Genomic DNA, 27182 nt, shown 5'->3' on the forward strand with positions numbered 1-27182 from the left:
AGTGTCATTATTGGTCCATGTTGTATTATGTAAGAATCTCATTTACTGTTGTACTTGAGTCTGCCAGTAGTTATTGAGTAGCAAGGTAATTAATGAGGCAGTGCCAGGAGAATCCTTGAGGACACTGACAGCTTCAAGCTATGGCTAATGTTAAGCAGTATGCAAAGTGAAACTGCATATATTTTAATGCCATTGCCATTACCGCAACCATTACCGGCCCTATATTTTATTGAAACGATTCAAAGTGCAGGTGGGGGAAAAAAAGGAAGGCTTTCGTAAAAATAATCTAAAGCTACTCATGCAGAATCACTGCAAACACAGAGTAATCTCCAAACTATTAACACGAGTGATCTAATCAAATTTAGTGTAAAGCTGGGTTTACATAAGTAAACACGACGCTAAATTAGAAAAAAAAAAATCTTGTCAGGAAATGGAAAATGCCCTATTTTCATTTGAGAGCACGATAAGATCAAGGTAGGAGCAATGAGGGCTTAGTCTCCATAATGAGTGGTACATCAGGTGCTCACACGCTCACGCTGTCCATGCTGGGATTGTCAGTGTGTGCCTACATCGAGCTTTATTTGTGAGCTACTCAGTGCTACCTCCCCTCAGAGAAGCACAACGATACTGCAGTCTCTTATTCCCACCAGGACACACGCTGACATGAAAGAAGTGCATGGAAGCAATTGCACACGGAGGCCCACAAACTTATCACAAAAAAGCATATAGCCTCTCTCTCACACACAACAGTGTTGAATCCACCTATATCCTTAGTTTCCCATCGAGATAGAGTAACGCTACAGTAGCCTCAAATTCCATTTACTCTGCTGGCTCTCACTCGACCCCTCCCTCGCTACCTTCCTCCCTGTCCCCGTCTCGCACTCGTTGCCACTTTCTCTCCTCTCCCTCTCTGCGTCTTTTCCTCCACCTTTATATTCCCCTCTCTCTCTCATCTCATATACGCTACCTCTTATTTTCTTTCTTCGCTCTCAATCTCAGTCTGTTAACAGCTCCCTCGTTGCATTTACTCCCTTTCTCACTCTCTGCTTTTGTCTTTTTTTCTTTTCCCGTATGGTCCAGTGGGGCCTCTGACAGTAACCACAGTACAGTAGGTTGCAATTAATCTTTTAAATAATTGTCTCTCACCACAGATAGTGGACACGCTTGCGGAGGGGGAGAGAATGAGAGAGCTAAATGAGAGACGGTGGAAAGCACAGCAGAGATGGAGTGAGACAGAGAGGAAAACAAAAAGAGACACAAGAGACTATTTTATTTTTATGTTACAAATATGATGGAAAAATAAACTTGATTCTCATGTGTAACTGCAAGCTCATTCATCTCATTCTCCTTCTGTAATACTCAGACCCCTCCTCACCGAGGAGGGGTAGAGGTGGTGCAGTCCCCGGCTGCCAAATCAGTTTCAACACGTCACACTCTCAGAAAGGATAATTAATCAGATTGATGCATAAAACATGAAGTCCACATCTTTAATATACACTACGCCTTCATTTTGACATTCATTGTTTAATACAGTGGCAGCCAATATATTTTGTTGAGCTGTTGGTGAAATAAGACATTCAAAAATACTTAAGTCTGAAAAGCGATTTCCTGCAGTTGAGACAGGAGTGGCTGATTGACACTGACTCAAGATTTAAAGGAACAAAAGTTCTTCCCTGCCGTAGCTCTTTTTTCAGCACTTTGTATTTTTGAGAGGGAAGTGATCAAAGGTTATTCTACTGTTACATACAATCTACGTTTCTGTGACAGATGTCTAAAGTCGTCTACTTGTACAGCGAGTGAGGCATTTATGCGACACTGCACTTTGCGTGTCAGCTCACAACATTACAGTTTGGAAATATCTATGCAGTGTTACGGAGTAAGACGAGTTCACGCGGGTTACATTTGCATTCCAACTCATTTAAAATAACATGATCCTAAAAGTATGAAATCTGTAATGTTCAAAGTCATTATCGCTCACTCATCACTCACCACAAAGTTCATCTAATTGCTGTTCTGGAGAATACAATCATTTAATGTCAGTGTCAGCAGAAGAATCTATATGGGTAATAACGAAATTCAAACCATCATTTTAATGTCTGCAGGGGAGAAAAAAAGTGAATAGCTGCAAATTCATGACAATTTATCAGAGTCATCTGCTATTGAAGACCGAGCTTTAGTGATCTAATGGAGAAGTTGTTGTTCACCCAAGGCTTTTTTGATAACAAGAAAATGAAAAACACAACACACACTATCACAAACTATACCTGCTTGTAAAATAGACGTTTTTTAGATATGCTACTCGCTAGGAAATTCTATCGATTTTTGTCTTATACTGAACTTGAACCATCAACTAAAATTTGTCAGTGTTGGAAAAAATAAAAAGCTACGTATCAACGTCAATCATACAAACTTCAAACGAACCTGTCAAATGGGTTTTGTGGCGTAGCAGGCTGTGCTAAATTGTGCATGACCTTCTTTCCGTCTTTGCACTGTCTTTTAATTACACTATTTAATTAGTGTTTATCCAGTTAGACATATCGCCCGAGTGTCTTGCAGTTTTGTTATACAAGTGAAGTATGCCCTTGTAACATTAAGTCATTTTCCATGCTTGCCAGTATAGGAAGAGTAATTAGGGCTAATTTTGATTCATTTAAATTTAATTCAAATGGAGAGGTAAACAGACAGCCCAAAATAGATTTGGCAAAGGACAGCATGAGATGAAAGGAAATGAAAGGATCGTGGGACAGCGCCAGGGTCAATAGTGATCAAGCTAACAGGTCAAGATAATCGGATGGTGGGATGAGAGCTCAGAGCTTAGTTTGCTGAAAGGAAAACCAGAGATAAAACAACATTGGTTTTTTTGTATTTTTAAGAGGAGAGATCAAATTGAAACTTAAGGGGATGCAGAATGGAGGAAGAAAGAAAAATATTAGCAAAGACAAGGGTGTGAACAAAGAAAACAACTGTAAGGAATGAGCAGCGTGAGGAGGACTGTGAAGAGAAGCAGGTGTAGATGAGGACAGGGACAGATGAGGGATTACAGAGTGATAGTGTAAGACACAGGGATGCTGCAAGAGGTCACACTTGGCGCTCATTGTCTGTAGAAGACAATCATGGCTCACAGTGAGTCTGTATGTGTGATGGTGTAATGTGCACACATCTGTGTGAATGTGTATGTGTTTGTTGACAGCTCTGTTCTCACCACAAGGAACAGTAGGCATGAAGGGAAAGGCTAAGAAAGCATGACAACAGCCAAGGAAAGGAACAATATGGTGTTGTGCAGCAGCTATAAATCAGAGAAAGAGACATTGTACAGAAGCTGACATTTACATTTTAGGCATCTGATCAAGGCTCTCGTACAGCGTAACTTAGAGTGAATATGCCTAGACTGCTAAAAAAGACACATATACTCTGATGGAAGGAAGCCAGCAGCGCGAGGCAGGCACATTGTTTGCTCTTGGCGCAACAACTTTTGAAAAAAACAAAGGGCAAATTTTTTTCACATCAAGTAGGATTTTTGTATGGTGCAATAAAGTGAAAGGGAAGGCAGTGAGTGACAAGCAGAAAACTTTCCAAGCATCCATAAATTCATCCCTCCAGCAGGGAAGGGGAGAACTGACGTGGTAGAGGGAGAGCTGAGATGGAGAGACGTGAGGAAAAGATGCTACATACGAGTAAGCGGACAGGTGCATGCGGACAGTCGGTGTTCAAAGAACAACAGGAAGTTAGCTCTGATTTGGTCTGCTTATCAATACTGTCAGCAGTTGGGGCTGCAACTGTAGCTGCGACATAGAGGCAGCTCTATGCTCCAGCTCTTTCAGGAGCAGGACCATATCTCCGAACACGCCCCTTCTGGGTCTTATCTATATATGACCTCCCAGTTCTACAAGCTGTTCATTCTCATTTTCGTGTCCCACACTTCGTCCCCTTTTTTCAATTCTTTCACTTCTTCACTACTACTACTACTACTCTCATTAGTACATGGGGATCTGCCAGGCCCGGGAGTCACCACCAGTCCCCTTTGAGGCATTTCCCAAACCGCAGCTCAATTCTTGATTAAGCCATTTGCCTTTATCTACCAAAAAATGTTGCCAAAAATAAAATGAGGATGTTGGCCCATCTAGCGAAAAGATCCTCGGAGTGAACTGCAATTTCCATCAAAATTGCTTTCATTCTAGGTGTCATAAGTCAGACAAATCAGAATACACAGATGCATATGATCAGATTCAGTACACATCAAAGGTTAATATAAGGGCGTTTCACACTGCAGTGCATGAGATGGAAAAAAGCACATCCATACCAAAAAAGGTCAGGCGTTCGACCCAAAAACATTTAAAAAGCACATTTACAAAAATCGCTTCCATACTGCAAAAATCCAGTTTTACCTCTTTATTGCAGCTTGGTAGCTGTAACATTTCTAGCCCACCTGCTCTTCATCAAAACTTTTCCATTGTCTGACTTTAAGAACCTGGTATACACCAGTTGCCAGCTTGGGGCTAATTACTGATTAGGCTTGCAGGACAAAGGCACCAAGAATGAACGAAATAAAGGGGCCCTTACAATACAATTTTACTTAGCCACGAGGACCCATTCATTTTGACACTGAGTGAATTTTACCGAGTTGAATTTCCTGGAAAAAGAAGAGTTTTAATGGTTGCTTCTCAAACTGACATGAAAAAAAAGAAATGCGCAACAGACCAAAAATACTAAAACTGAATTTGAAGTACTTGTACTTAAACTATCATACAAAAAAGACATCATAAAAAAGACATCAACTATTTTCTTATACTTCAGGTTAAAAATTAAGGAAAACTTTCATCATAATTCCTGTGCAGAATCTCATCCAGGTGCGAAAGGGTCAGACCTCGGAACGTATCAGGAAAAAAAAATAATAATACTGCTGTATTCTTAGAGGAAAGATGAATTATAGAAAAGGTTAAAAAAGGGCATTTTTTTTTACAGCGGCAGAGCCACAGACATAGGACTGCGAGACACTGTCGGCAACAGTATGTGGATTGATTAATTAAAGATCTTTATCTTTCATTCTACTGACAAAAAGAGAAAGAGCAGGCTGCGCCTCAGAAAAAAGGAAGGGAGAGTGAGAGATGAGGGAAGCTAGAAGGTAAAACCAACAGCGTAATAGAGAGGAAAAGAGATGGCGAGATGGCTATTCTGGAGGGGTAGATAGATGGAAAGATAGAGGCAAAAAAAAGGAATGTGACAATAACGTCGGAGCAAGGAAGGCAGATGTAAGTGGAGGGAGGGGGTAATGTGGCAAGATGAAAGAATGAGGGTGACTGTTTAAAGATGGGATGAAGGTGTTGGTGGGGAGTGGGGTGGGGGGGACGTTGGTAAGGAGATCTTATGGTGTGATATTTTTACCCCTTTCCAATGATGGAGTGATGAGAGGTGGGAGGTGGAGAGGAGAACGGAAGCTGTAATTAATGGAGGAGACATGGAGGCAGGAGGTGGTTTGACGGCTTGCATTGCTAAAAAAAGAAAGACAAGTGTACAAATGTTCAGCTCCTCTTAATGGATTTGTACGGCTCTCTACTTTATTTGAATCTTAAAAAAATAATACCGCTTTTTTAAAGCACCCTACATGTTTGCTTGCGTTTACATCATCGTGTAGCAAGGGGTTACAAATTATCCTTAATTTGCACGGCACTTTAATGCAAACAGAATTACAGTGAACACTTAAAGTAAGCCGGTGTTCAGTATGCAGTCAGGTAAACAGCTTCATGGACACAAACACACCGTATCATTACTACAATTATCCCCTTCATTACACTGTGATATTATTTTATTCTTTTGCTTTGTAGTGTGTACATCTCTCTCACCTTATTCATAGAAACACATTTTAACTGATGGCTTCTTGTTTTGGCTCACGATCCACAGAGCTTTTATCAGCACTTTACATTTTTGTGTAATAGTAGCATTCTGCTAATTAGTGTATATGAGCTGTAATTTGGCCTAACACCTCCTAATGTCATTATCTAATCCAAGCGATCTGATGACAAAAGTTGAACCATGCTGGCTTTTGTGCTGCCATCCCTCATTACAGATTTTTCTTCACAAATTCTGCACAAACAATTCACAGAGGAATTAGACTGTGAATATGCTTTACCCAGTCTCAGTCAGCATATTTACACGTATATGCATCTCGAGCCCACTGGATTGCCAGACATTTCTAAGCATGAACTTCTTGGATCTCTACAACCACTGGCTGATTGTGCTGGCTCAGGAACGCTCACTCAGCAAATGAAAAAGCACAATTGTACCAACAATCAATGTCTAAACTGATGTTTGACCCCGCTTGCTTGAAAGCGCTCATTCATCAACTCCGTGATTTACAGTAACTCTGCAAACTATAACATCTTTCAACAACTGCTTTGAGTTTTCAGAACGACTTGGCACTGCAATTCTGTATGCTCTACACTAAAGCTCAAAAAATAGAGCTCAGGAAATCAACCGACTCGCCATCACCCCTGAGCTCTCGTCGTGGTTGTTAATGAATGACTTAGAGAGATGGGTCTGAGGTGCTACAAGGTACTTAGGATTCAGGTCAACATCACTTGACCCATGTGGGCAGGCCGGCTGAATAGCACCGATAATAAGACTGGAGGTTGAATGAGAAAAGTCATTATAAAGAAATATAGTGGCAGGCGGAGGGAAATGTTTTGATACTAAGACTCTGAACTTGTTCTCCTCTCACTTTCCCATCTTCCAGCTCCTCCTTCCTTTTTTCCAAAGTCCCGTTCTCTGCCACTTCAGGCATCGCTCAAATCTCTTTCGTTATTTAATCCTTCCTTTCCTTCCCAGCTTCCTTTCCTTCGTGTGTCTTTGCTCCAGATCTGTTTAAGCCTTGAAGACAATACTTGTTTACATGCCTCTTCAGCTGTATTTTTTCTCTCTCTTCATTTAATTTTTTTCTCATCTGTCTCAATCAGCGTCTTGCCTTTAGCCATTTTTTCCTTCATCTCCCTCATCTGCAACTAGCCTACTGACTTCTTCTCTCCTTTTCTTCTTCCCACCCTTGCTACTCGTTCCCTGTGATTATAACAGATGAGGATGTTCACACACACAACTGAAAATCAATTTATTTTCATGCCATCACACAGAAAATTAATGCAAAAAAGAGAGAATAATATAACAAAGGTGATTATGGAAAATAACCTTCTTCACATCTCCCTCTGTAATTAACCCCTTTTCCCCACCATCCTACCTCATTTCTATGCCTGCCAAGCTCCTTGCTACAGGGCAGGTTCCAAGTCTCATTAGAAAGTGCTGGCCAGCATAGCTTTCTAACTGACCTCACCTGCTGTTTCTCTCTCTCTTCTTTGTTGTTCTGTGCTATCCAGACCTCTCACCAGTCACAGCAAGAGAAAACACTGCACACATGACACACGGTACATTGCCCACAAGATAGAACACACAACGTCCCCATACCCATGTGTAAAAATCTACACGGTGGTCCCCAAACTTACCAAAACTGCTCATTATTCATCTAAAAATGCTGCTTGAACCTTCAGTTTCACATAACACGCCACATAACCCCGCAGCAGCACCTGCACACACACAAACAATAAACTGCACATCAACTCACCACTCACCCAAAATCGCATGAACACATGTGCAATCTGCTTTGGCACAAACACACACAAAATCTCTCAATAAAACCCCATGAACGCAGGTAATGGTCGACCCCGCAGGCTCAGACAGTGCACCACCAGCAAGCTCATTCTGACATAGACTCTAGTTCTGTTGCTGCTTCGCTCCTAATACACCTTCACTGTAGGCCACCAACTCAAATTGGAAGCATGCCATTAGCAAGGTCAAGCCGAGTGTAATATACTGTAGCTGTTTTCACACATGCACTGCAACCCTGAACTTTTCTAGACATTACCCTGCGGCGCTGTATATAAGAACGCAAATGTCTGAATCAGCCATGCTGGTAATTTTAACCTGCTGTTTCCCTGGTTGAAATCAATATAATTGAGCCCATGTGAGAACAGAACAGATAATCATCCAAAATATTCAGTGAGGTGTCGTGCTTCCTGCTTCCTCCATGCTCCACCTAGGCACCATCCTTCAGTGAAAATATGAAGGTTAAACAGTGGTGGGAATGCATCTGACATAGATGAGACTCTGCTGACAGCTTCAGGTTTATCTTCACTTTAGGTCTTACTTGTCTTACTTGACAGAGCAGAATTTGTGTTGACACACCAGCAGTTTGAAGCCCTTAGGTTGTTTCATTTATGGAGAGAAAGCTGTTGACTTAATTCCCCACATAGACATAGCCCTATTGATATTTGTATGAGCTAAAACCAATTGGAAAGAAAAAAATCACCTTCTATTCACTGCAAATGCTGATTTTATTTTCACAGTCAACACTGACTTCAATACAATGGAAAAATAAACATTTAGATGCTGATATAGTTTCCACAGACTGGAGTGGCCCAGTCAGACCATCCATCCATCCGTCCGTCCACCCTCTTCCACTTGTCTGTTCAGTGTTGCGATATAGGAAGACATAAATGTATATATGATATGATTGGCTCACTATTGCATTGTGAACTTACTTGTCTCGACTCCAATCAGCACCATCTTCTCACATCAGCATTGTGGCTCTGCACCTTATCTCAGTAATCTCAGTAGGATAAAAAAAAGGCCTCCGGAGTGAGAGGTCACAAGTTTTCCTGATGGTGTATTTGAACTCTTTGTGAGTTTTTTACTATTTTCACCAGCAAGATTGTTTCTTTCATTTTGCCTAACTGATAAAAGGGTAATATGAAACAGCTATTTGAACGACGTCTTGTTAAACCTCATCTCTAACCAAAACAAGATTTACAAAGTTAGTGTAAAGTTTTGCAGGTACAATTTGTGAACGCCGACCCCCCCTGCTCGTTTCAGTAATGACAAGCACAATCTAACAAGCGCAGCACAAATCAGAGCTCTGTCGTAAAGAACCAGACATGATGATTATGAGGCCAATCAACTAACACATAGGCACAGATTGTTACTTGTACTGTGACAAACATATTACAGTGCAGCATATGTTTTATGCAGTGGAGTGTAGACTAAGGACGGGCAAGGGAGAAAAGCAACTGGTCACCTCACAGCAGGAAGGTCCTGGGTTCAGAGCCAACACCCATTTGGGACTCGTGTGTGTGTGTGTGTGTGTGTGTGTGTGTGTGTGTGTGTGTGTGTGTGTTATGTAAATTAGTCAAATTGTAAGTGTGAGTGTGAATGGTCGCCTGCCTCCCAGTGTTAGCCCCTGTGACAGGCTAGTAACCTGTCCTGGGTGCACCCTGCCTGGGATGGGATCCAGCCACTCCCTGTGAACCATAATTGGATAAGTAGAGGGAAATATATGGATATAATTTAATTTTCAAATCCTACAGCTTTTCTATTTTTTATTTCACTTAATTGAATTTATATAGCTTCCAGCATATTTCATTTTATTTAATCTTTATGTAGCAAAGCTTCTGAATCTATATTCTGTGTACATATCAAAAAAATGGTTTAGATTTCTTTGAAAGATTTATCGTAAAGACCAATAACTCGACAAATGTCAGTGTTTTAGAACAGCTCTAAAAAAAATGCATGTGGGACTGGGGTATGAAATCAATAAAAAAGTCCTGCTATCAAACAAATGGTGTGACATCATGTGAGATTTTTAGTAATGATAAATACAATTACTTCACAGGATAAATGTTTCCAAAACTACATATTTTTAAATGTTTTCACTGCTTCTCTTTAGGTTCAACCCAGACTGGAATCAAGTGTGTGTGTTTTGTATGTGAACTGTAATGAAATAAAATGAAAAATGTATACATTTATTTCATATGTAAGTGTATTTAATCTAAATGAAATATGAATACCTCAGTCATAAGACAGCCATCAACACAATTAGGATTTATGCTTTAGCCTGCTGACAAGGTCAGTGAAAGAAATTATGAGTGCACAGCAAATCTCTGGAGTTAAATATTTTGGAGTAAGGCATAAAAGTGCACAAGAGTTACATTCCAGGAGTTTATTTTTCACCTTATACTACAGTTAGTGTTGGGGAGTACTCTCAAGCGGTGTAATATTTAGGTGTTCATTCACTGAGTGCTAAGGAGTCTAATTCAACACATTGCTGGTGTTGTTTGTCTGTCGACCGTTACCCTGTCTATCTGTGCTTGTCTCTTGGACTCCGACATGTAGGAGGTAAAAATACTTTATTTATTTTGGAATTTTCTGTGAGTGTAGTAATGTTATTTATATATATATATATATATATATATATATATATATATATATATATATATATATATATATATATATATATATATATATTCAGTTACATGGATGCATAAGTAAAATATAAAGTTAACTAACTAGCACTACACGTGTTTTCTGCATGTTACGCTGATTCGTTGATAGCAGCTAGGCTAACATTAGTCAAAAGTTAGCTAACTAACTTATCTTACTGTATTTGAAGATACACATTTCACGTTGTCAATGAAAACGTTCATTTGTATTTCTTTTTTTTAAACACTGTTTCATTTAACGTTAGCTAACTACAGTAATATTATGTTTAGACTCATGGTAATGGCCGTATTTAACCAAAGAGAGGTGCAGCCTGCATTAATGAGATATCAAGGTACCATTAACATAAGTTAGTTAGTCCTGCTTCACAGATATGCACACAACCCTGTCGCCACTCGCCACACCTGAAAAGACAAGGACGCGGCAAACATGCAGTCACATTGTCTGCTAAACCTAGCCTAGCTAAATAGATTTTAAGCAGTAGCTAGTGTGGACAGGCTAGCTCAATGTTAGAAAGTGTTTATGGATTACGTTATACACAGTTCACATAAAGTTATCATAAACAGCCTCTTCTTCTTCCACATGTTATGTTTCATATTAGTAAAGGTTTTTTCCATAGGTGGCCAAGATGTTGATAAAAGTAAAACACAGAGAGACAAAGAAATATGTCAAATTGGAAGACGTCAGCTTCACAGATTTTATGAGTGCAGGTAAGTTATACATGGTTTGTACCAAGTCATTAAAGAGGAAATGATAATGTTGTTATTAACTAAGTGATGATTTTACTTCAGTGCAGCAGAAGTTTCTCATACCAGAAAATGCAGCACTGAAAGTCACAGATGAGCAGGGTATAGAGGTGGATGAGGATGTCTTTCCTGAACTTGCAGGAGTCAAAGAGGTGTGTTTTGTCATCTATACAGCTGAAGGTAAGTAAATATATGCTCTGATAGATTTTGTGGGATTTGATTTCTACAGTTACTCTTAAATAAACCTTTTTTAATTTGTCTAATATCCTGTGGTAACAATCACAAAATGCTGCTTTCATGGCTCAACAGTAAGTTGGATTTATCACATGCATTTCAGACATCCTGGAAACAGAATCATCCAAGAAGCTGCGTGACTGCTCAGACCTAACACACTATGTGACACTCACACCTTGTGGTATGTAAATTGTATATTACCATAATAAAATACAAAATAACCATCTGTTCTCCTGGGAGAAAGTATAATTTAATCAAAGCATACAATTTACGTATGTGCCTATACAAAAATATATATCTCCAAATGGTAGCTTTGTTGTGGTTGATTTTTGATTGTATATGCCTTATATTGTAATATTTTTGTTTGTCACCCTCAGATTTGACTGTCCTGAAGCAACATGTGGAAGAGCCCTCCTCTCCAAGTCTAACAGATACATTGTCTGTCTCAACCACCAGCAGTCAGAGCAGTGACACAAGCGATGCCGGACTTCAAATGGTTCAGCCTCTATTGGACAGCATACATGCAAGAAATGTAGATACATTACTTAATAGACTTGTATTTGACTCTTTAGTTGTCATTACTTGAAAAAGCTTAAACACGAAGATAAAACAGATTAGAGAAAAATAATTTGATATAGTATTTCATGTAGTTCATATGTATAATCCACAGATTGAAATTGTTGTTTGGGTTAAAATAGTCTCATTTTTTGTCAATTTTTTTGTTCTTTGTATCAAATGTGTTTAGACAGTGGAGCAGATTCTGACTTCCAAACCAGCAGGGGTGACTGTCATCCATGAGTATGAAAAAACTGGGAGTTTGAAAGATTCCACCAGGCGATTAATGGTGAACATCATTGTAGCTCACATGCGTGAAAAGGAAGGGTAAGAGGAATGATGTTTATTCTATTCATCTTTAAAACTGGCAAGGATCTTATCAAAAAACACTTCTGCTTTTGCAGGAGAACTGTAAGTAAAGCAACGAAGGAGTTTCATGCACTTGGAATCGTGTCACTCTTCCCATCTTTGAAGGATCCGTACTCCAAAAAGGGATATGTGAGTTTGCTCTGCAACTGTAGTGTGTAATAAGACTTGCTCTCTTTCTCTCTCTCTCTCTCTCTCTCTCTCTCTCTCTGTCTCTCTCCCTACACATATATATAAATATATATACACACTCTACAATGTATGCAATTTCTTTCTTTCTGGAGGAGCATTTCTATGACATTCAGAGCAACAAAGGTTTTCTTGAGTGGCGTATCAAGACTGTGCAACGTCAATCCAAACCCCCCACTGCATCACAGAACAGGGTGGAACTGAAAGGAGGGCCCACATCACGAAGGAAGTTTGGTTTCACTAATGACCAGCAAACAAGAGATCAATGTATGGAAGCCATGTCTCTTCTTCATCACACCACTGACCAAGATATAGTCTTCCAGAAGATGAGAGAGACATTCTACTATCGTCAGCAGATACTCCATGACCCACAAGAATCAGCAAACATTCTTCAGATGTTTCCTCGGTTTTTGGACACTAAAGGACTGGTAGGTAAACAAATGGGGATCTGAAAAATACTTGACTTAAAAAAATTGATTTTAATGGACATACTTCTCCTTTGTTAGATTTTGCAGGACTTTGCAATGATGTTTGGAGTAGAGACTGCTTCCAGGTTCCTGGAAAAATGGAACACCAGTTTTAAAGACAAGGTTGCCAGGGAAGCCAGAGACCTTAAAGAGACTTGTCTTCTGAAAAGATTGCTGAAATCTGCTTTGAACGAAGAAATGGATGATGCTGATGAGCCAGGTAGTGTCCTAAAGTAACACTTTATTAGTGTAGTAATTTTAGTTTTCATTTTTAAAAGTTATCAAAAAAGCAGCAGTGTGGATAATGTGTGTATGGATCACTTATTTTCTGCTCATACCCTCAACCAGTTTTTATATGTTAGTGAAGTTCAGTTCTGTCTCCCCTTTCCAGCATTAGTATTTAACTCCTTAACACTGTCTGCAGAGTGGGACAGCGACATGGCTTCTCTTCTTGTTCTGCTGCACCTTCTCACGCCACAACCAGCTGGAAGGAAACGGCCAAAGAAGATGAGTGTTGGAGAGGCAATAGATCATCTGGTTAAATTTCACAAGGTTTGTCAAGATAATGTGATCCAGTTCCAGATACTGTGGTTCATGGAACACTTTTTCTTAACCTAAGGGTTTATAAAGTGATGCTTTTTAATTGTGTTTCAGTCTTGCCAGAGCCTTGAGGATCACCTCATGAACAATGAAGGAAACCCTCAGCCATATCTCCTGGCCACAGGGACTTCAAAAGCACAGGTTTTCAGCTTCTACATAGTCTTGGATCGAAAGCTTCTTCCATGTCAGTCAGGCACATCACTGGGTGCATTTGATGAGCTGTTCAAGTGCCACTTTGTTTTCAGTGTGAAATATGAAGACGCTCTGTCCAGCCTGTACACATTTTTGCAGACCACTGTGTACAATATTGATGTAGGCACAACAGTGGAAAGTCCAAGAGTCAAAGAGTTGCGAGCAAAGCTGTTGAATAAGTAGTAACTGTCAAGGCTCGGCTGTGTGACAGGCAGGAGGAGGACCCAAAATGCAGGACTCACAGGCACGAGGGAATGAACTCAAAAGGGCAGCTTTATTGCTGAAGAGGCAGGACATAGGAAATACAAAAACTAAACTGGGAAAAGTAAACTAACACTCGGGGAGAGAGACACAGGGAAATCCACGCAGCATGAGGGACGACGTCACACTGAACAGAGGGAGACGCAGACAGAAATACACAGAGGGTTAACGAGGGAAGTGGGAACACACGGGGAACACAGGTGACACTGATAATCATAACGAGACAGGGCGGGGTGAACTGAACACTGACGGGAGAGGTGAAACAGGAAGGACAGGAGGAGAGAGAGCACGAGTAGAACACCAACGTAACAGGCAGGGGAGACATGGAATAAACACGAAAGGGGACGAGGGCTCATAAATACATAGAGGGCACACAGGGGGAAGAGAGAGCACGGGGAGAACTTAGACATAATGGGCAGGGGAAGCATGGAATAAAATACAAACATACAAGGAAACTAAGAACGCTGGGCCAACATGGCCCAGGACCATGACAGTACCCCCCCCTCAAGGGCTGGCTCCAGACAGCCCAAACACAGAAAAACAAAACCAAACAGAAAACAACCCAGGGCGGGCGGCGGGGGCCCAGGACGGAGGGCCCGGAACAGAAAACAAAAGAAGAGCACAGCAAACACCGGAGCCCAAGAAAATAACCCAAACACAGAGCAGTTCAGGGGGCCGACCATGCGGAAGGCAACGGCGGAGACGTGGAAACAGTTCAGGAGGCCGACCGTGCGGAAGGCAACGGCGGAGACGTGGAAACAGTTCAGGAGGCCGGCCGTGCGCGAGGCAACGGCGGCGACGTGGAAACAGTTCAGGAGGCCGGCCGTGCGCGAGGCAACGGCGGCGGTGAAGGAGGCGACGGAGCAGTTCAGGAGGCTGACCGCGCGGGAGGCGGCGGCGACGATGACAGCGCTGGTCCGGGGGCCGACCGTGCGGAAGGCGACGGCGGCCACCCAGGAGAAGAGGGTCCGGGGGCCGGCCGTGCGGAAGGCAGCGGCGGCGGCTCTCCAGTGTCAGGCGTACTGGCCGAGGCCCGGTGGGCACAGGACCAGTCGAGACGGGACCAGTCAAGGCGGGACCAGGCGAAGCACAGGCTGAGGCTGCAGCAGACGAAGGCTCTGAGGAGGCTGCAGCAGACGAAGGCTCTGAGGCCGGACCAGGCGGAGCTGCAGAGGCTGAGGCCGGACCAGGCGATGACGAAGCGGTCGCAGATGGCGGCTGGACAGGCTCCTCGGGCCCTCCAGCTGATGCGGCGTGAGGCTGAACGGGCCCCTCGGACCCTCCAGCGGAGACAGGAGGCTGAACGGGCCCCTCGGACCCTCCAGCGGAGACAGGAGGCTGAACGGGCCCCTCGGACCCTCCAGCGGAGACAGGAGGCTGAACGGGCCCCTCGGACCCTCCAGCGGAGACAGGAGGCTGAACGGGCCCCTCGGACCCTCCAGCGGAGACAGGAGGCTGAACGGGCCCCTCGGACCCTCCAGCGGAGACGAGGAGGTGCTGGCCGGGCTCACTGGAACCCCCAGCGGACGAGGTAGATGGCGGCGTGGGAGCCACGGAGTCCTGGATGAGCTCATCCGAGCTTCCAGCAGGAGCTGATGTAGAGCCAGAGAGGTTTGGGACCCCTGGCTGAATGTTAAGCCGAACAGAAGACCGTATTGCTATCAGGGACTGGGCCAATGGTTCAGGTGCGAGCTGAGCTACTGGAGAGGCGGATGAGAGTGGGAGCTGAGCTACTGATGGTGGTGAAGTAGATAACCGCACGGGGGACTGAACTGAGGGCGTCTGCACTGGCACAGGGGACTGAACTGATGTCTGTTGTAACGGAGGTGGTGAGAGTGGAGTAGGCAGTGGAGTAGATGACTTCACAGGAGAATGAACCAGAGGTGAGTGCACAGGAGATTGAGCTAGAGGTGGTAGTGATAGTTGAGGGGAAAGTGGAGCTGGTGATTGAGTGGATGACTGTGCTAAGGGATGCTGCACTGGGGACACTGGAGACTGCACTGGGGACACTGGAGACTGCACTGGGGACACTGGAGACTGCAGTGATGGTTGTAGTGGAGGTGTAACGGGTGAAGGAGTGGCTGAAGTGGCTGTGGGTCGGACGGCTAGTGGCTCAGCTACAGGGTATGGTAACGGCAGGGCTATGGGTTGAATGACTGACTGAGTAGCAGCCTGAGTGGCTGGGTGTAGTGACGGTTGTGGTGGAAGAGAAACAGGTGGTAGTGTGGATGATGGAGCTAAGGGCGACTGAGTGGCAGACCGAACTGATGACTGAAGCGATGGTAGAGGTGAAAATGGAGCTTGTGGTGGAGTTAATGGCTGAGCTAGCGGGGACACAGGAGACTGAACTGAGGGTGGCTGCGAGGGAGCTAACTGAACTGAGGGTGGCTGCGAGGGAGCTAACTGAACTGAGGGTGGCTGCGAGGGAGCTAACTGAACTGAGGGTGGCTGCGAGGGAGCTAACTGAACTGAGGGTGGCTGCGAGGGAGCTAACTGAACTGAGGGTGGCTGCGAGGGAGCTAACTGAACTGAGGGTGGCGGCGAGGGAGCTAACGGAGCTGTGAAGGGCTGCGAGGGAGCTAACGGAGCTGTGAAGGGCTGCGAGGGAGCTAACGGAGCTGTGAAGGGCTGCGAGGGAGCTAACGGAGCTGTGAAGGGCTGCGAGGGAGCTAACGGAGCTGTGAAGGGCTGCGCAGGCGATAAGCAGCTCGCATTGACTTCCGCCACACAAAACACAGCCCCTGAATGAACAGTCATAATGTCTGGAAAAGACACAGAGTTCTCACTCACCACAGCAGGTGAATTAGAAGGCCGAATGTCCGGCTGTGGGGTGGCGCGTCGGCGGCGTGAATGCCGTTTTCTTCGGGAAGCCGGAGGTGCGGTGATGGAGGAAACCGGCAACGACGGAGAGATCGCGGCCGGCTCCTCATCCTCCGACCACATTGCTGCGAGAAAAGCAGCGGGTGAGTGACAGTCAGAGTGGAGGGTGGATGGAGAGGAGTCCAGTGGCAGCAGCGTGGAAACGTTTCCCGATTGTGGCGGTCGCTGTTGCGGTACGACGAGCTCGCGAATTTGTACTGTCTCCTTGGCTTTCTGCAGATTGGACAGTAGGCCCGAAAATCCTGAGAGCTCGTGGAGATGGGGATTCCCTTTGAGAATAGCCTCGATGGCGTTTATCCCAATGGACACGGCTTTAATGTCCGAGGCGTGGGAAACTCGCTCCCACAGGCCGAAGATGCGGGCCAAATCGCTTTCCCGGGAGGAGCCTGCTGGGTCCATGTCTGGTGACGTCGTACTGTCAAGGCTCGGCTGTGTGGCAGGCAGGAGGAGGACCCAAAATGCAGGACTCACAGGCACGAGGGAATGAACTCAAAAGGGCAGCTTTATTGCTGAAGAGGCAGGACATAGGAAATACAAAAACTAAACTGGGAAAAGTAAACTAACACTCGGGGAGAGAGACACAGGGAAATCCACGCAGCATGAGGGACGACGTCACACTGAACAGAGGGAGACGCAGACAGAAATACACAGAGGGTTAACGAGGGAAGTGGGAACACACGGGGAACACAGGTGACACTGATAATCATAACGAGACAGGGCGGGGTGAACTGAACACTGACGGGAGAGGTGAAACAGGAAGGACAGGAGGAGAGAGAGCACGAGTAGAACACCAACGTAACAGGCAGGGGAGACATGGAATAAACACGAAAGGGGACGAGGGCTCATAAATACATAGAGGGCACACAGGGGGAAGAGAGAGCACGGGGAGAACTTAGACATAATGGGCAGGGGAAGCATGGAATAAAATACAAACATACAAGGAAACTAAGAACGCTGGGCCAACATGGCCCAGGACCATGACAGTAACCAGGTTATGCATTCAAAATGTTGACCTGCTTTCTCTGTGCTTTATCCTTTGCTACAGCTTTACTTTTGTTCAGACATTTAAAACTAGTTCATGGAATGTATCCTGGCAAAAATTTGAAACTAAAATGTGGTCAGATAGGATGTTGTTTACAATTCTCAAGTTATTCTGGATTTAGAAGACATCTGAATAAGATACATGCTACTGTTAGCACATGTGTTCCTCATGAGACCCCTTCTGACCATGATACCCAACAGTTTAGTAGTTCTCAGTGCTTAAATGATGAAACACCATCCACATCATCTCAGTGCCAAAATTCTGAAGCAGGCCCTTCATTCTCAAATCAGAGCAAGGACATGTCTGCCTCCATTATTGCCAGACTTTTAGGAAGTGGTGTACCAAATACTGTAGTTCTTTCTACAGTTCAGAACTTAGAGGAATTTGTGGGAGATTGGCAATCTAATATTCAGGAACAATTATTGACCCTATTACCAAATGACAGTCCCTCCAGATCAGCCATTGCAGATTTATTTAAAAATTTGGACAATCCGTTTAGTCACTTGAATTCTGAAAGCAAATGTAAAAAATATTTTAGAGATAAGTGGGAAATGGTACAGCCAGTTGAATTGCACCTAGGAGTAAGATACGATACTAGACGATGTACCAAAACTAGAACCTATGAGCAAGTCCCAGTAAATGACAAATTCATATATATTCCCATATTGAAAACACTCCAGTTCATTTTTAAGAATGAAAGTATTTGTGAGATGATGCAAATATGCACCCAGTCTGACACATATCAGGACTTCTGTGATGGAAGCTACTTCAAAAGTCATCCTTTGTTTTCAGGTAGCAAGTTTGCTATCCAAGTCCAATTGTACTATGACGAATTTGAGTGTGCAAATCCTTTAGGTTCAAAAAAGGGTATACACAAAGTTGGCTGCCTTTACTTCATCCTTAGAAATCTTCTTCCCAGTCTGAATTCGGCTTTAATGAACATTCATCTGGTATCATTATTTTATGCACAAGACGCAAAAAAATATGGAATTGATGAAATCCTGAAGCCCCTAGTAAAGGACCTGAAAATATTAGAGACGAGTGGGATTGCTGTTCCATTTGCTAAATTTCCTGTATTTGGTACTCTGGCACAAATTACAGGTGATAACTTGGGGATGCATAGCATTCTTGGATTTTTGGAATCGTTTAGAGCTAATTATTTTTGTAGATTTTGCTTAATTGATCAGTCTTCAGCTCAATTAGTTTTCTCAGAGGACGACCCATGTTTAACTCTTAGATCACCAATTCTGAATAACCAACATTATAATAATTTGGTAGATGATCCAACATTAACATCTTCATTCGGCATAAAAAGAAAGAGCATACTTAATTCATTAAAATATTTCAATATTGCGGAAAATTATGCCGTTGACATCATGCATGATATTTTGGAAGGGGTTGGTCAATATGAAGTCAAGTTGCTATTTCAATATTTAATCGAATACTTCATCTCTAAAGATAGCTTGTTAAATAGGATATATGCTTTTAATTACGGCTATATGGAAAAGAAAAATAAACCAACGAATATTAACCTGGATCGTGCAGGGCATGGAATAGGTTTAAATGCATCACAAACACTTTGCTTGATCACAAACATACCTTTGATATTTGGTGACCTGGTACCAGAGGATGATTTGCACTGGCATTTGTTGCTTTTGTTGTTGCACATTCTAAACATAGTTTTCTCATACTCTATCACTGAAGGAATGACTGTGTATTTAAAGCACCTGATTATTGAACACCATAGACTCTTTAAGGAACTATACCCATCAAACAACTTAATTCCAAAACATCATTTCATGGTCCACTATCCAAGGTGCATTCGAAAGATTGGTCCTCTCATTCATATCTGGACCATGAGATTTGAAGCCAAACACAAATTTTTCAAAGACTGTGTTAAGAACTTTAAGAATTTGACTGTATCACTTGCAAGGAAACATCAGTTTGCATTAGCTTATCATTGGGAATGTATGAGTTTAAAAGAAGTTGAGTCTGGTCCAGTTAAAATGCGTTCACTTGAAACACAAGAATACTCAGAAATTATATCTCCATATCTTCATGTTGATTTACAGAACACTGTCAAACTCACAAACTGGGTAAAGTGTAGTGGAGTTGAATATCGTGTTGGGCTTTTTGTTTGCACAGGCACTTATGAAAACATGCCGGTTTTCAGCAAGATAACTTCAATCATTTTACATGATGGTAAAGCTGTTTTTGTTATGGTTGAGCATGAAACGTGTTTCCATGATCATTTTCATGCTTATCAGGTAAATGAAACCATTCCCAAGAAGATACTGGTCCTAGAAAGGGAGAAGTTAAGACATTTCAAAAGTTTTGATGGCCAAATGTCATATGGGTGTGATTCACAATTGTATGTCGTGTCAGACAGTTGCATTATTTAATTTGTTGGCTTAATGGAGACCTTATAGAGTCTTTTTCATGTTAACACTGCATTACAATAAGTGCTTATTCTGTAGTCTTTTTTTTTTTCTTTAATTCGTTTTTTTCCCCCAATATTAGGCCTATCTGACCACACAATGTCTCAACTGTTTAGCTGCCATAATTGTTGCTGTTTTAATGTCGAATGTTACACTATTATAGTGCTGTTACACAGAATGTATGTTAGTCCATTGAATTTTGAATATGATACTTTTGATAAATAAAATTCATACATTCATAATAATCAGTATTGTGTTTTTGTAGTAATTGTCACCCAAAACCTTTTTTCATTTGATGAGTAACACTATAAAAGAGTTAATATCAAAATGAACTCTAGTTATGAGTTACATTTTACTCTTTATGGTAGTAGAAATTTTACTCCATGAGAGTTTAGTTTTAACTCCTATAAAGAGTTGAAAAATCAACTCCCAGAAAAGAGTTACTCTAACTCTGCACTAGAGTTTATTCGATGGTCACGCATGTACACTCAAATGTAGTTAATCTGAACTCCCAGAGAGTTTATTCCAAAGACCAGAATTTGCTGTGTGCAATACGTGTTTTTAACCTCCTAACATTTTTTCCTTTCCTTCGTTTTAAGAGGCTTTTGTCATGGACCAAAAAATTCTACATATATTTATTTTTTTTAATATTTTAGTTTGTTTTTAACTTTAGGTTTTTCAGTTTTCCGTTGTTTTTTTTTTCCTTACTGAGATAACCTTGGTTTGATGATAACATCAGAACTTTTTTTTCCATTTCTAATTACCACCTTTCATGCATTCTTGGTTTTTGACTATGCATAACTTCTCCATTCCAGAAAACAGATTACAGTCCCTGAGCTTTGTGAATGTCGAAAAGAAAAATAAATGAATATTTTTTTCAAAGTAGCAGCGTTGGAGCAGGAGTGATTTCTAGTGTTAATGATAATTACATCTGAAGAAGGAGAAAAAAAGGCCCGAGGCATCAGTGTTAGGCTTTTGGGACTTGGTTATAATGTGATCCGGTGCTGGTTAAGCAGATAGGCTGGGTTTGGGTATATGAGCTTGTCTCAGTTCGAGGACTGGGTGGCAGTTCTTTCATGCCGTCCTCTAGCTGTCATCGTTATGCACCCACTCACACGGAATCCAAATTATAACAGCATGAAGCCATGTGAATGCATGGATTTGTGCTGTGTGTGTTAAAGAGAGAGAGAAACACAGGGTAGGAGAGAGAGAGAGAGAGAGAGAGAGCCTTTTCAACGAGTGTTTCTATGTACGAGAGAGAGAAAAGTGAGAGAGATGACGAAAGGTTAGGGCTAAACCACATCTCTAAATTTGGCATGAGCTCAGATCAAAGGACTGCAATGTTGGGGGAAAGAAAAGGGAGAAGGCTCTAGAGTCCTCTTCTCCCCTATCTATCTTTACTATCATTTTCTCTCCTTTAAAATTACTTGCCTCCCTCTTTTAGAGTAACCGCTCACTAGACCAAATTTATAAATGCACATTTTCTTTGTTTTGGCCCTGGATCCACAAAAGATTACGTTTTTTGAAGAAAGAAAAAGCTAAAAAAAAATGGACAATCTGACTTTCTTTTTCAAATGGTTCTCTGTGTTCCACATAAGGTAATATACACAAGTCATTTTGCATCCCTGACTTTTGGTCTAGGTTATAAATTTATGAAGAAGAAGAATTTGTGCTTCACTGTGTGTAAGCGGGATTTTTGAGTGGATGAGGATTTTTGTCACAATGACCTAATACATCATTCAAATTTAGCTGGCTCACTTGTTACAGATTATTATTTTTCCTCTTTTTCTCCCCCAAATGGTTATGTAATCCATCCCGCTTCCTCTATCTCTCCGTACCCCTTTTTTCTCTCCCTTGCTCTCTCTCTCCCTGCCTCTCTCTACAAGAGTGGAACAAATGGAGATCAGTCGATCAGACTAATGCTGAGTTAGGCCCCGTGTTGCTCTCACAAAGCTATAGCATTACCCCTCTCATTTAACCAGCACTCTGAACTACACACACACACACACACACACAAACTTGACAGGCTACACTTTATCAAAATTTCTTTCTTTCTCAACACAAAGCGTAGACATCCGCACAATGTTCATGTGCACACATGTCCAGAGCTTTTCATGCATTCTTTTCAAGCATAAGCGACATTTCAGCTTCAGAATAACATCGCCCACAGAGAATCCAGCGCTCGGGTCAGCTTAGGTACTCTTTAACAAATGGCCCTCAGAGTAATTGTGTTAAAAGTCTGTCTGCTGTTTGTCAGCTTTCAGTAAGTCTTGGATCATGTTTTTACAAAACACAAAAACTTGCTCCTTATTTTATATGTTTATTATGGTGTCTGGTAGTATCTTGGTTTGAAAAGCTCAGGAAATAAATATTTTAAGTTCTCGCGAACAAAAAAAAAAGATCCAGATATTAAATATAATCTCACGCCAGGCATTGGTTTGTGTACAGGATTTGCTAAAGAGATCAGTTTTCTGCTGCCTTTTGTAGGTTTTTTTTAAATATGAAGTGACTATACTTCAGGCGAGAGCTCTTATGTAAGCATCAAGTAACACTTGTACTGACTGCCTAGCTTCATAAGGCACCAGTCTAATTGTAAGATGTGCTAATATTGGCTACCAAACAGCAGGCTTAAAACTACATTTCTATCATCCTTAGGATCCATTTTTGTGCAACTTAGAACAAGATAAATTTGCACCAACCTGTAGCTCAAAGCGCCCAACTGTGCATAACTTAAATCTCGAATACAATTTAAACGAATGAGTTATATAAAATTTCATCACCCATTCAGCTGTCAGAAAGAGGTACATTAGCTTTAGAGACCACACCCATGTTTTGTACTAGGCTGTCAAAATAGTATATTTCTGCTTCAAACGTGTGTATTTTAAGATGAGGTCTCTGTGGACTGAATCACTTTTCGAGCTACTAAATAAAACTGAGTTTTGGGCATTTCCATTTTGGCTTCATTTTTTCTGTCTTTAAGGTTGCTGCTTGTTACAGAGCTATTTCCCAGTCCTTTTTTCTCTCTCGGACATGGTTTACTCCTCAGCTGGCACACTTGTTTCACATCAACTACAACACCAACCTACAGTATATAAACACCGTAGCTTTTATGCCCATTCTTTGCCAGATTGTCCATCAACTATTGTGGTAGACAAACCAGGCTCCCCGAGCATTTTCTCTAGCTCTTGTATTTTTGACCTGCCTCTGTTTACCACATTTTCCTCTCTCTGTGCTTCAGACCTCCTTCGTGTGCCAGCTAGACTTTGTGAGACCCTGCCTGCCTGCTTTTTTTTGCCTACCAGCCCACTCACCAATTCCAGCGTCTCACTCTGACCTGACATACCATCTAGTCCACGTCTCCAGATTCTCTTTGTGTTTTGTTTTCCATGCTGCATTAGAGTTCACTAATTCTTTATTAAACCATAACATTACACCACTTTAGTTATTTGCAGCACCACACCTAATTTTTGCATAGACCCGGATCTCAGATGGTAATTTTGTTGAGAATAATGTCAACATAACCAGCAGAAACTATGACAATAACAGGATTTATCCTTATCATCGCCTCCTGCACTGCTTGTTTTGGTTTAAGCATAAAAACTTGTTCTTTTCTAATAAACACAGGGGGAGGCACCGTCACACGGATAAAAACGTACATTCTCTCACACAGATTACAGCACAAGAAAGCATTAGTGGGAGTCTTGTACTTCAATCAGCCAATTAACCTGGAGCAGAGCAGAACAAAACATTTGGCATTTGCCAATAGGGCAGCAACCTTCCAGTGATAATTACTCTTTGAGGGAGCAAACATACACACACATACACACACAAACAACAACACACACACACACACATGCAATGCCCCCCACACACACATGCCACTATCGCCACTAGTGACGATAGTGGCTGCACTTTCAGCGTAATCAATTATTAATCCTTGTCCACGTATGAACAATCCCAAATTCATGTAAACACACACAAATATAGAAATGGAGACATTCACGCGACAACAGAATGACTGTTGTTAAAAGTTGACAACAGAGCGCAGACGATAATGAATGGTGTGCGTCTGAGCGACGCCTCAGGGCACCAGAATACTTCATGAAATAGATGGCCTACACACATTCTTCAATAAAGGCAGGGTAACAAACACACACACACACACAGTCGAGCACATGAATGAGCCCAACATCATGTGTACAATTGAGACATTTTTCCTGGAGAGAGAGAGCGCCTTGGTTTTGAAATGTCAAGATAAAATGCTGTGACAGTGGTGGAAGAAAACATCAGAGAATGTTTGAAAGAGAGAGAAAAGAGAGAAAGACAGGGCGTCCTGCAAAAGCCCATGTATATTTGATTGAGAAAGGAAATGCAGGGAGATGAAAAAGGAAAATGAGGAAAAGGGAAAAAAGATGATGGAGAGTTACAGTAAATTGGCAAGGCCGCTTCTGAAAGCACGCTCTAGGGGAGAGAGAGGGAGAAAAATAGGGTGAAAGACAGGATAACACACAAAAGGACTCAGAGAAGTGCAGTAGCAAGAATGGATTGTTAGCTGGTAAACGACTGTCACTTTCTTTAGGGAGATAAACAGATCTGACACCTCCGCATTCTTCCTCTCTCTTCATGTCCCTTCTTTTCTCTCACTCGACATGGCCTGACAACCCTTCAAAAAAAAATCCCTTCCTGACTCTCTCTCTCCTGTTTTTGTTCCCTGCTGTTCTGTACCATCTCTCACTCCTCCACTGAGCTTTTTTCCCCGACTCTTTTTTTCTCAGATATGTGCGACAAACTCACCCTTCCGGCAAAAGAGGCGGCATATACGAAGAAGAAAGGGTGGAACAACATGAATAAAGACCCCATTTTTCACACGCGCCTTTTCTTTTCCTCACTTGCCAGCGCCTTGTGACGAGATTAGATGAGGAAGGAAGGGGGAAATAAAAATCAAATGAAAGAGATTTCTTTCCCGACATGTAGAAGAGGTACAAAGGGAAAGAGAATAGAGGGGAGAAGAGGAGAGGAGATGGAGAGTGTAAACGACACAAAGAGGAGGATCAGAGAGAAGGTACGCATGGAGACTCAGAAAAGAGAGATAAAGAACAGAAGACTTAAAGGACGACATGCGTTGATGGATCAGTTGTCACTTGGAATTTGTGGGGTGAACATGCATGTGCACCTTGGTACATACATGCTGTTCACAAAAAATATAGACCATAAACATAAAGCTTTGACAGTTTTCACAACTAATCAGCATCAGCACCTTTAGCGCAAAGGATCAGTGTTATGACTGTCGATGACTGGGACAAGCATATGAACATCAATAAGAGGAATAAAGAGGCACTTGTTCTACCAGGAGAAATGAAAGGCAACATGGGACAACAGGGAAGGATAGGCGATATAGAAACAGCTGGTTGAAAAGATGGAACAGCACCAATCATTCGAATAAATGAGAAGGCAAGGGAAGATGGAACAAAGAGGTCTGAATGCATTAGAGCGGTTCGGTTTCTGTGTTTTTTCTCTGTGATGAAGGAAGTTGTTCTGCTGTGATAGTGAGGCCTCTGGAGGAAAGATGGAAAAATCTAAACAATGTGAAAATTAGGCCATGCAAACACTCACACACAGACGCACGAGTACAAGCACATGCACATGTGCTCTTTCACTCTGCGCAACACATGTTACCCACTCAAAAGGGGATTGCAAGAAGCACAAAGCAAGCCTCCACTTGTCTCCATGTGTCTGCACTCCCCACAAATAGCCTCACAAACATATGCACATACGCACACACACACTCTCATTCTGGCTGTTTATGTACGCAGTGGCAGGAATAAATAAAAGGCAAGCATCTAACAAATAAAATGAATTTTTAATCATTGGAGGCATTTGAATTAGCTGTGTCATTAAATAAACAGAAACAAGGCACTGTTTGAAATATTCATGTTGGGTCCTGAATATATTAGACTGCTGGGAGGTGTGCTCCCCACGGGCCCCATTTAGATTTGGGACAAGCCCTAGGGCACAATGATATATTTTTTATATATACACACACAGTATACATACAGTTATAATGGGGAAAGGGTTAGGGTAGAAGTCAGGCAAGAATGAGAAAATAAAAAAAAGAAGCAAAAACTAGTTCTGATAAACTCAGAGGCCTTTTTATGGATTTTTGGGAGAGTGGGTGGTTAACAGGAAGATGAAGGGAAAGCGTAGAAGAAGCCTGAAGAAACTAGAAGAATGACAGAGTGGATAGTGAGGAATTTAAACAGGAAAAGAAACCAGGGGAGGGAAAAAGGGGATTCAAAGATGACAAGAAACAAAGTTAGTTGAAAGGGAGGGGGATGCACAGATGAGGGACAGAGTAAAGCAGAACATGACGATGAGCGGCAAAAAAAAAAAATCAAAGTAACAGGTATAAGGGGTAAAAATGAGAAGACAGACAGCCCGAGAAAGAGGGAATTCATAGTGAGATCAAAGGAAGTATGGAAAACAGATAGAAAACAGAGGTGGGAATGCTGCGTTGCAGATTAATCTGTGGAGAATAGTAAAGGATTTACATGTAGCATCCCATGTTATGAAGGCAAGCTGTGTGTCAGCAGGAAAAGGTAGATAACAGAGAAAATAGAGAGATTATAATGTGAGGAGAGGAGCAAAAGAGAGAGAGACAGAAGTATCAGTGAAATAAAAAGTGAAGGTAGACAGAGAGTGAGTGATAGATGCTAGTGAGATCAACCAGATACACCATGGCAATAACAGAGAAGGAGCAAAATATATGAATCTCCTGTATTTCTTACAGCATGTGACAGACAGTAGTGAGGAAGAGTATAGAGAGAAGGAAGGAGGGAGAAGCCACTGGAAAGGAAAAATAAAATGATTCGGAAAAAGGGGGAGCATGGGCGATTGCATA

General features: G+C 42.1%; 2 protein-coding genes across 4 annotated transcripts in view; one reads left to right on the forward strand and one right to left on the reverse strand.

The window, feature by feature from the left end:
- cadm4 (cell adhesion molecule 4) overlaps positions 1-27182 on the reverse strand; it is a 251887-nt gene that overhangs the window by 93509 nt on the left and 131196 nt on the right. The window lies entirely within an intron of this gene.
- On the forward strand, positions 10940-20488 carry LOC146698943 (uncharacterized). Of its 3 annotated transcripts, XM_085471837.1 has the most exons (9): positions 10940-11024; positions 11106-11240; positions 11398-11475; positions 11672-11826; positions 12040-12176; positions 12254-12347; positions 12500-12832; positions 12911-13096; positions 19949-20488. In XM_085471837.1, exons 1-9 carry the CDS (start codon positions 10943-10945, stop codon positions 20246-20248), a joined length of 1500 nt encoding a protein of 499 aa, XP_085327963.1. In that variant the 5' UTR covers positions 10940-10942; the 3' UTR covers positions 20249-20488. The 3 variants fall into 3 exon arrangements, with proteins under 3 accessions (XP_085327963.1, XP_085327961.1, XP_085327962.1); XM_085471835.1 differs by lacking the exons at positions 10940-11024; positions 11106-11240; positions 11398-11475; positions 19949-20488 and adding exons at positions 13296-13423; positions 13526-13846 and having other exon boundaries at positions 11730-11826; positions 12911-13091; XM_085471836.1 differs by lacking the exons at positions 10940-11024; positions 11106-11240; positions 11398-11475; ... (1 more) ...; positions 12040-12176; positions 19949-20488 and adding exons at positions 13296-13423; positions 13526-13846 and having other exon boundaries at positions 12186-12347; positions 12911-13091.

This window comes from Copadichromis virginalis, linkage group LG11, assembly GCF_057382275.1.
Source record: "Copadichromis virginalis isolate Kocher_CV1m ecotype Utaka linkage group LG11, C_Virginalis_male_GT1.1, whole genome shotgun sequence".
NCBI lineage: Eukaryota > Metazoa > Chordata > Actinopteri > Cichliformes > Cichlidae > Copadichromis > Copadichromis virginalis.

What these genes read in the sequence shown, in the direction of transcription:
- LOC146698943 (XM_085471837.1), top strand. Translation starts at nt 10,943, where the DNA reads ATGTTGATAAAAGTAAAACACAGAGAGACAAAGAAATATGTCAAATTG. An exon ending in TGTCATCTATACAGCTGAAG is followed by an intron (nt 11,241 to 11,397) that starts GTAAGTAAATAT and finishes CATGCATTTCAG; the next exon opens with ACATCCTGGAAACAGAATCA. An exon ending in TTTTGGACACTAAAGGACTG is followed by an intron (nt 12,833 to 12,910) that starts GTAGGTAAACAA and finishes CTCCTTTGTTAG; the next exon opens with ATTTTGCAGGACTTTGCAAT.